This window comes from Limulus polyphemus, unplaced genomic scaffold (assembly GCF_000517525.1).
Source record: "Limulus polyphemus unplaced genomic scaffold, Limulus_polyphemus-2.1.2 Scaffold2220, whole genome shotgun sequence".
Lineage (NCBI taxonomy): Eukaryota > Metazoa > Arthropoda > Merostomata > Xiphosura > Limulidae > Limulus > Limulus polyphemus.
This window is the reverse complement of record NW_013667830.1, coordinates 92,133-102,663: the sequence shown is the minus strand read 5'-3', so window position 1 is coordinate 102,663 and position 10,531 is coordinate 92,133. Positions and strand designations below refer to the sequence as shown.

Genomic DNA, 10,531 nt, shown 5'->3' with positions numbered 1-10,531 from the left:
TAGTTTGAACAGGTGAAGTTTTGAGCCAGAAACATAGGAATTATATACACTAAAATTAGTGTTGTTTTTAGTTTCAAAAAATCCAGTAGATCTGCTTCTAATAGTACTTCTTCTAAGTTGATTGGTTCAACTGGAATCTTCCATCAAACTGTAATTCGTTCTTACAGAACTAAATGTTGACCATTATCTAATATCCTTGGGGAAACAACCCTAGATGAACGTCTCGGAGTGTATAAAGACAAAACGTGTAACTTCAGTCAATTCACAAATACTACTCCATTCATTAGTTTTATGGAAGTCCTGTTAACCATTTTTTATGATATTGCTTCATATAGTCATGTGCTTATCTAAACAATTGTGGTTGTATCTCATCTGTTTTGCACTAGAATTTGTAGCTGTTAAAATCAGTATCTCTAAGATCAAGACTTGGAATGCAAAAAAGCTAACTTGTGTGATGGGCTTCAAGCTTGTCTCCTCCTTATTTGGTAATGCGATGCGGCTCACTAGTTAGGGTCCATAATTTTTTATGACTTTCTTCAATTTGCTGTATTTTTCTATACCGTATGTTATACACAAAATGTATTTCTTGAAAATCTTTGAAATACTTGGTATTTGTATTCCACAAATACTTTAGTATATGAAATTGAGTGAAACAAAAATTCTCTGGTTCAGAAAAAAGGACTGTTCTTTACATTCCTTTCTATCTATAAATGTGTTTGACTCATAGCAGTGATAATTTATGTAAATTTTAATGTAAAAACAATAAATTTAAAGTTGCTTATTTTTAATGAAAAACTACAATTTATGTATGTATTTAAAATATAAATTTGAAATATGCAACTTATCAAATTTGATATTTTAAATTATGAAGCCTATAGACCTTGATGTAAAGTGTATATAAGATGTATAAAGCATGTATTGATCCATACAATTAGTAATATATATTCAAACCATTGCATATAAAACTATGTAAAATAAATGTCTTCAGGTTTTATTTTTTTATTAATAATTGTTTTCGAAGTTTACCAGAGACATTTATTTTCTTTGTAAGAAGTTATTCAATTAGGTTAATTGTTTGTTGCATAACTCTTAGTTGTGTACCTATTGATTTTCATTCTAAAACATTATTTTGAAAAAATTGGGGTGATATCTCACCTGCAGACCATGAAACATATAACCAAATCATTAACTTTATAAGGTCTTGTGAAATGGTTGGGTGTAGCTTAGGGAAGGTCCATAGTTTGAACCATAATATGCCACTAAGCACACACATCACATTTAGGGTTACCACATATCCCAGTAAAACTACTAAATGTCCCAGTTTCTTTATATCTTAAAGTACAGTTTGTCATTATACACAGTTCCTTTAAATTTGTTTTAAAAGAATCACCTGATAAAGATAGGATCAGACAGTAAAATGCTTCCTCCCTCTTACCTATGTTTTCTTAACATAATCTGTCATTTGGCAGCTTCAGGAATTAAGATTTGAAGACCTGCTCAGTAATAGAAAAGAAAATGAAGCAACATGTTTCTTTTGAATAAGTTTAAAACAAGTGCATTCTTTATTCTATTATTTTTCTAACTAGATAAGCTTTAAACATATTTTGTCTGTGGTTTTAAATGCAATGCAATAAAAATCAGGTTATTTACCAAATACTAAAAAAATGTTATTGTAATTTATATTGTTTTAGAGTTGCTACAGTGTCACTCTGTGTAGGGGGAGTCTCAGCTATGGACACATTATAAAAAGGACAGTCAGTCTTTCTGTTTGGTTAAGAATAGGTGGCAGGTGCCATTAACTAGTTTAATGTTTGGTTAATAATAGGTGCCAGGTGATATTAACTAGTTTCACTATGGTCAGCTGTACTAACCTAGGGCTAGCTATGTCTGAACCTTGGGGACTTTACCTGACCATTCAGGTGGAAAATGTCCAACTACTTGAAATTTTCTTTACGAGGATGAGTATTATATTTTGAAAGTAACACATTTTATTATTATTCTTAATTAATGATCCTGCATATCTTAATCTTGCCAATGTGAATATTACTATGAAAATTGGAATATACAATAATGTTTAGTCATGTGTTTATATCACAGTAAATGTTAACAAACTGTGCAAACAGACCATCAGTAAAGTTAAGACTATATGTTATTAATTTCATTAACAAAGCACTTCACAATCATTAGTAGAAGAACAAATGGTTTTAAATGATTTATTAATGATGATTTTTGCTGAAACACAGTAGTTTGGAAATATTTTATTGGAAAGGTATTCAGTTACAGGTACAAATATTACACTGTAGGAGATTTATGTAGTAGAAATATTTAACTACATACTCTAATAAAACCTTTCAGTAAGAAGGAGTGTTTTTGTAAAGTCAATTCATTATACACTTTTAATTTTATAATTTTGTTCCTTAATTTCCTGTTCTTAGACTGAAATGTTAGAAAAGTGACCGATAATTCAAGTAAAAGATTGGAAATAGATGTAAAGAGTATTGTTTATGAATTTTTTTATCTCCATGTTTGAATAGTCTATATTCCTTTAATGAATGTTTGGGTCTTAATTGAAAATAAATGGTGATTGGCAACTTTATTTTAAACCTGCAATGGACTACAGGTGTGAAAATAAACTTTATAAATGAACTGATGTCAGTTTGTTAGTGTTACTCGAGCCATACAAATAGTTTAACTTCTTTTTTTTTAATAAGTTGTGTAATCATTGTGCTCAGTGAAAGTTTTTAACAGTAGACCACACTTCCATAAAGTAATTACTTTATTATTACCTTTCACTAAATCTAAATATTTTGTGGAAGATTTTATACTACAAATATGAAAAAGAAAACACATTATTTAATAACAGAACATTGTATATTTATTTACTACTGTTGGTATCACATTGGTTTAGAAACCACTTTTTTATCATACTTTATAGAAAAGAAATATGTCAGTAAAATAACATCACTAACATTATGTACTAATATCATCTACTTTCATACAAACAAATAAAAGCTACCAAAGTGTGAGGGGAACATGAAGCTCCATACAGTATTGTTACCAAACTCATTTACTACTTATTTCAGTCTAAATGTTCAAAAAATTAAGAAATAGCCAAAGTGAACTTAACAGTTAAAGCAAATATTTATTCTGAACAATTTGTTACAAAATTAAACCATTAAGTTATTCAAACATTTATCAATGTGCTTTTCTTCACACGCCAACAATGAAGCTTGGAACATTATACATTTCATAGGCAAATTCTTCTGTATGATTTCCATCAAAATGTACTCCAATATAATCTATCTCTAGTTGGAATGGACCAGGAGTCTTCCCAGCACAAGTAATTCCAATATTAGTAATTTTATCCAGGGGGATTGGGTCTTGTTTATCCTGAATCCTTCCTTTACTTGAGAGAAAAAACTTGGAAAATGGAATCTAGAAACAAATTTCAAAGCAAACATTGGTATCAGCGTAGTTTCTTGGCTCGATCTAAGGTGCTAAAGTTGTTAGATTATCTAGTCTAATATTTTAGCACCCTGACATTTTAACTTTTGTTTCACTACTATTTCTACAAGTAGGATTGTCACCTAAATAGCTCTAAAATAAGGAACAATTTTGTTGGTGTTTGATAATTTTCAGCATTTTTATCAAGTTAGAAACTAGAGTTTAAAAAAACAAATCATGTTCTTTTCTTACCTAAAACGGATGGCAACCCTACCTACAAAGTACGATTATGAAGTCTAAGTACACAAAACTGTATATCTGGTATTGTGCATATTCCTTTAAAATTTTGACATAATCATTACAATGATCACCCTTTTATACATCTTTTAATAACTTAAAAGATCCTGGTAATATGTTGTTCAGAGTTGTGCAAGTTTGGTTGAGAAAGCTCTAATATATTATGCTATTTTACAAGATGTATCCCTAAAGGAGTGAGTTTGGGATGAATTATAGTAGCATGAGACACTACCAAGAAATATAGCTTCCTTTAAAATACAACTTGTAAACTTGATACAGTGTAAGCAAATAAATATCATACCTACTAAGTGTCACAGACAATGAAAACTGGGATAAAGAATTTCAAATAAAACTGCCTTTACAAAATTAGAAAAAAAGGAAAAATTAACCTTAGGCTGTAACAATAATTATAAACATACTTATTTTCATGAAATAAAAAAACGTGTATATACTTATAGTACAACGTAATAAATGTCCTACCATTACAATGGTTAGTTTTTACAGAGTTCAATTCTGAAGAATTACATAATACAGTTTTCATGGAAAACATCTTAAAATCATGAGTGAATATTTAGATCAATGACTTTTAAATTATTCGTGAGAAAGTACATATATTTCTTGTGATCACCAGTTTTTACAAATAGACCAAATTGGGTACGTTATCAAAATTAACACCACATTAAAAAAAATTAATAAGCTACTTATATTTCTAATTCATGTCTTTGATAATAATAAATTATCAGAACTAAAATTTTAAACTGAAGTGACTACCTTTGCAACTTGCCAGTAAGGCCCACCACGTGTGAAAAGTATGTAGTTGTATATGTCATGCCACATAACATCAAAGTATCCAGTAGTAGTGAGGTTAAGCATGTATGACCTTCCATCACCTCGGATCCTAAGTATAAGATGGGTAAACATTTGCCAATCAAAGAAAGAATCTCTCTTGAAAGATTTCTGAAAAAAAGAGAGAGGATAAAATGTTTTAAATTAAATTCTACAAACTGTTTCCTATTTAAATTTTGATTACAGGAAAACATTTATTTTTTAATTACTTCTAATATATTCAGTTATGTATAGATTCCTGCCTAATATAGTCACACATTATTTTGATGTCTGTTGTCTTGAGAATAAAAGTGATTTCAATTAATCAAGTAGCGTACATCACCTTGCTTGTTCTCACAATACAGTATCTGGAATTATAACTATAAAACCAATCAAGCTAAAGCTAAAAAGTCTTAGTATTCAAATTATTTGTTTTAACAACAAATACCTTACGAGTGGATAAGTAAAAATGGTTAGAAATATTTAACTTCTCATAAATGCTTAAAGGAAGAGTGCTATTTGCAATATATATATATACACACACACACACACAATTTGTTTTCCTCTTTACAATAATGTATTTCCTACAAAACAAAAGTGCTTACCCTGGCTCTCAGACACCGAATATTACAGTATCCTGATTCTTTTATCTGGCCATCTTTGGGAACTCTGCAGTCTAAGAAACCACTGAATAATCCTTTCTTGTTCTTACTGAGAGTTAAGTCACAGTGACTAAAGCCATCTTTATTATCACTGTCTGATGTGCACACCCACTGATTCAATTTTTCCTGTGGCATAAAATGGGGGAAAAGTTTTCAATAAAGATTAGTTACTATAAATTGTGGTTATTATCAGATGGTGCTACAAGTCTGGTATAAATGAGACATAATCATGTAATACAACCAACATGAATTAAAACTTCAAACTTTTAAACCCAAAAGCCATCTTACTTCAGGTATTGAAGTTTTTAGCAGCTTACAAGGTAAGGCATGCCACTTCTCAATTATTCATCATAATTTTAAACTTTCTAGTTTCAAAGACAGTAAATGGACCACAATTAGTGGTACTATAGTTTTGAATTTTTTTTACTTATCATAAACATGTAAGTAATTAAATATATATAAGAAAAAAACAGACACTTAGTAACACATTTTCAAAGCTTCAGATTATTTGAAATCTAATTATATTTCCACAGTAAAGAAAGTAAATGTAGGGGTCTCATCCTCATAACTCTATTTTTATATTCACTGGTCACAAATATTGTATGATATAAACTAAATGGCTGGTTACAGTTGAATATGCAGATCAAATTATTTACTTTTAAAATATGGAAGTGTATGAAACTAATCCTCTGTGTTTTACTACATTGATCACTAATATTGTATATAAGCTATGTGGCTGGTTATGGTTGAACATGTAAATCAAATTATTTACTTTATTGAAGGGTATGAAACTAACCCATACCTATTCACACTACTTACTTTTTTTAAGCTTAAATATATAACTATGTATTTCTTTGTTACACATTCAACTTACCATGCTTAAATGTGCAATACTAATAGGAGAAAATGAACAAAAACATTCAAGAATCATTATTTGCATTCTATATGTCCGGGCTATCAAGAGTAGTAGATTAATTTTACTTTTCATATAAATCCATTAAATGTATTATTATATTAAAATTATGTTTGGGTTCTACTACTTTATCTATACCTAATTACAAAAAATAAATATTACACACCACCACCACTACTATGAAGTTACTAACGAATTATGGTAAGAAAAACATTATGGTATGAAAAAACAACTTTTTTTGGTACCTTTGTATCAAATGTCCATACAATCTCAGAATCGTCGGGCATGTAAACCTTTGGGTCATATTGAAACTTCTCAGACATTTCTTCTTTCCACAGTTGAACTTCATTTTTAAGTTCTTTAATTCCATATTTCATGTCATCTAAGTAATTTCGCTCAGTTTTTTTTCGATAACGTGGACCTTTTATATCACGCTCCCAAAAAGATCCACGTATTGGCACAACAAGTAAGGGTGCTGAAAATTTTTTACTGCAACCCCAAAATAAAGGTTTTATGAGTTGTTGATGATTAAATAAATTAAATGCTGAAGTGAAAGACTGCGAAAGAAGTTTTTCCAAAAGCATTTCTAGTTCATATTTTTTATAACAATCCAAAAGGTTAATAAAATATGTTCATATTTATTTTTTGCAATAGTTAGATTGGAGAGATGTTTTTTGACATAGTCTTCTTTATAAATGGTCACATGCAATTCTTCTTACAAGGCCCACTTCCTGTTTTAAAGACATAGGAAAAATCACTCCTAATCAAAATAATAATAAAAACAAACAAATGAAATCCAAATAAGATGTTTATGGTACATGAAATATAGAATCTGATTCAATACAACTTTAAGACAATAGTCTTAAGTCTAGTACCATTCATGTACAGCAGTTTTTCCTAGTAAGATCTCAAAGTAACACTAGAACAATCTAACATAAGAATAACCAAGATGATGGAATTCTATTTGGCCAATTGAATTCACCTCTTCAGTCATCCCTTAAAAAAATCTTAATACCAAACTAAATATAACCTTTCATATCTCTGCAACAAAAGTTTATACTAATTGTGTATGTTACATTATCAAACAAACCACTCTATAATTTTACAATTTCAACAGAGGAATACACTTGTCAAAAAAAAAAAAAGGATTGAATTTAGACTTCTAAATGTATAACTTATAGCCACTAATATGTTTGAATTTTCAACCTATTACATGAAAAGTACAACCCATAGTTATATTATCAAAGTCATCTCTAGTTTTTTTTAGTTCCAGGAGAAAAACCATACCAAGTCTTATATTTTTCATACTTTTGAAATTTTTGAAACAGGTACTCTGCCTCTTACTCTTATATGTGCAAATGCCTCTCGTAATCTTATCACCTCTTTTCATCACAGACAAATATTCAGTTGAAATTTGATACTTTTAACAATAATCATATCTAAATTCTCCTTTTTAAAGGTTTTTCCACACTTAATACAAATGCTCCTCACACACTGAATGTCCTTTCCAAATTTTCAAACCCTAAGTAAATTATACTTATCAATATTAAAACTACATTTTACATTCTAGATAGTCACTAATGCTGTTCATTTGTTTTTCAATAAAAAACATTATCATAAAGTGAATAAGTAGAGTTGTTTAAACATTTGTTTAACAACAAGTAAAAGCTTGGAATGGTATATTCTTTCATAGGGGTGTGTGTCTCTGAGCCAGACTAGTTTCTGAGAATTCCACTCCTCATCAGTGACCCTGGACACTACCACCAATGAAATATCAGACCAAGCCTTTATACTAGTGAAGTATCGAAAATCAAACTATTCATAATTAAAGAAGTAGTAAGTGTTTTACACTCACAAAAAAAGTACAAATGTACAAGCTGCCCAGTGTTGGCTAACAATATGAAGAATTAAATTGTGGCAAATTGCTACAAGTTCTTAAAATACCTATAGAATGATAGGTTTCTTTTTTGTGAATGTAAAATACATAAATACACCAGTTTTATTATCATAAAGTTTCAGCCTTAGCATCATCACCATTAAATTAACTTCTCAAACAAGTATCTATATCATTAACATAAGTAATGAACAAAAGTTGAGAGGTATAGAAAAGCATAATCCAGAGGCAAGCCTTCTAAGTAATGGATACTTTTAATTTCACCAAATCAAACAATGCTTCAATTCCAAAATTATCAAAGAGTGCTATACCATAAACAAAACTGAAGATTCAATATAAAAAAATTAAAAGGGAATTGACAAAGTTATCAACATGGGGGAATGGAGTGAAATTTCTACATTGGTGCTGACAGACTACTAAATTAAGATTGTAAACTTAATCAGAGACATGTCGTTAAACAACTGATTTAAAAACATGTATATACATATGTAAAAATTTCACTGAAGAGTGAACAGCAGAACTTGTTTGCATAACTTGAGTGAAAATTGCACTTATTCATGGAAATAAAAGAATTACGGTGTGCAATTCTATTTTATGTTATCTACCCTTGCACATGTTTATAGTTCAAAAAATATATTAAGAAAAACTTTGGTTATGGGACACAAAAGATAATCTAACAATTTTCTCTGAATTATACATTTTTGAAAGATATTTAAGTATGGAAATCATTTAGCATAGAAATCTGGGAAACTTTTACAGTTTTACCTAATATAACTGGAAAGTCTAACATTCTTTTAACAGTTAATAGTTTATCACAACTACTTTAATTATAATTTAGTATGTTGCTATTACAATAAAAATTGTACTGATTCATTTTCTTCTTTGGCATTGCCAATAACAAGAATAAGCTTTTTAAATCCTTGTTTGGCAAGCATGGTAACTTCTAATCATTATCATGCATATAAAACTAAATCTCTGGAAAAGCCCTGTTTCAAAAACAATCCCAATAAACCTTTCAGTTTTAATCTTTGTACGTTTTAATGGTCATGCATATTTTCACGGATATTTATTACATTTTATAAGAAAACGTATATGTGAAATTTAAGACATTTAGAAATAGAATAAACATGAGAGCTTTCAGTTTAAACTTTATATTAGATGAAAAAAGAAAATGACCATCTGCTCAGCTAACTTGTATTAATTTGTCCTTTTGTAATTGATGAAACTCAAATGTGCTACAAAAAGTACAAATTACAATGTAATTTATTAACAGTAAGTGAATAACAATCTAGCTCTACGAGGCAGCTTGACATGCCCCAAAACAAATATAGAAATATACTTTTTTATTTCTAATAGTACTAGAATTAATGCTAGTTTGCTTGTGTTGTGCTATTTGGTTCATTCCCGGGATCACAACCACATAAAAAGATTAGCTAATATTATTTATTATTACTATTAGCCATACACAACATCCAAAAGAAACCGAATGCATAACCTGAGCGCTTTAAAAAGTGGACTGTTCTTCATCAAGGTTAAAGGGTTGTATGTAGCAGAAACAGTAAAAATGCATATAATTTTTACATAAAATTATAAACGCATGATATGACTCATGACAATTATAAATCTGCAATTTACCATATATCATGTGTTCAACTTGTAACTATTGTTTCTTTGCATTTTATAACGCCCTCTTTGTATAATTTAAAAGTTATCAATTTCAATGAAAAAAGCATTTTATAAATCTTCATCAAGAACATCCTAACTTTTTTGAGTTTTACATTTCATTACAGCTCATTTTTCAAGAAGTTGGCTAGAATAAATTACTAATTTTCAAGAACAGTTTAACTAATAAATGTTGAGCTGAGTATATCGTGCACATCGTCTGTGTTTTCATTTAAATTAACATTAAATGTAAAATAAAAATATCACTGTTATTCCTGCTATATAGAATGAAATAAGTATTACTTTATACAATGTTTTGTGTAGTGAGGTCTACATAGTTTCAAAACTCATTTTATCGATTTCGACTAAAGTTAACGGAATGTTCCAACTTATCTTGAGGCCAATTACTTTCAATATACTTGTTTTTCTGAAAATTAAATCAATTAAATCAATTGTGCTACTTCAATTTCGTGCAAGTGTTCTATTAAATGGACTAGAGTTAACCAATAACTATTGTTACTTAGATATTTTCAAGTAACTCGAACTACCACAAACACTCAGTGTTAACGAAACCTTCCTTGTTTTTTATTGCATTTGTAGTTTTAGAAAAACTTCAAAGTTCTTTAAGTCATCATTAATTTTCTGTGAAAACACCAATGTTCTTCATTATATTGTTACGACAGCTGAAGTCATTTGACGCTGGTAACACGTGATGAGTTTCTAGAAGGATCATGAAAGCCCGAGTGCATTCTAGGCGCTCTCTTTTTTAGTATATAAGCCCGGCAAATAAAGAGAGATAACAATTGCAGATAGATAGATATAGAGACAGATAAT

At 29.3% G+C, this 10,531-nt stretch overlaps 1 protein-coding gene across 5 annotated transcripts; it reads right to left on the bottom strand.

Moving 5' to 3' along the window:
• Positions 1-3,122: 3,122 nt before the first annotated feature.
• Positions 3,123-9,733, bottom strand: LOC106466318 (complex I intermediate-associated protein 30, mitochondrial-like). 5 transcript variants are annotated; one of them, XM_013926587.2, is made up of 5 exons: positions 9,671-9,733; positions 6,387-6,872; positions 5,172-5,354; positions 4,513-4,698; positions 3,123-3,435 (listed from the first exon to the last, which is right to left on the bottom strand). In XM_013926587.2, the coding sequence occupies exons 2-5, from the start codon at positions 6,723-6,725 to the stop codon at positions 3,211-3,213; spliced, it is 933 nt and encodes a 310-aa protein (XP_013782041.1). In that variant the 5' UTR covers positions 6,726-6,872; positions 9,671-9,733; the 3' UTR covers positions 3,123-3,210. The 5 variants fall into 5 exon arrangements, with proteins under 5 accessions (XP_013782041.1, XP_013782043.1, XP_022250006.1 ...); XM_013926589.2 differs by having other exon boundaries at positions 9,531-9,717; XM_022394298.1 differs by having other exon boundaries at positions 6,387-6,630; positions 9,671-9,687.
• Between the last annotated feature and the right edge of the window lie 798 nt (positions 9,734-10,531).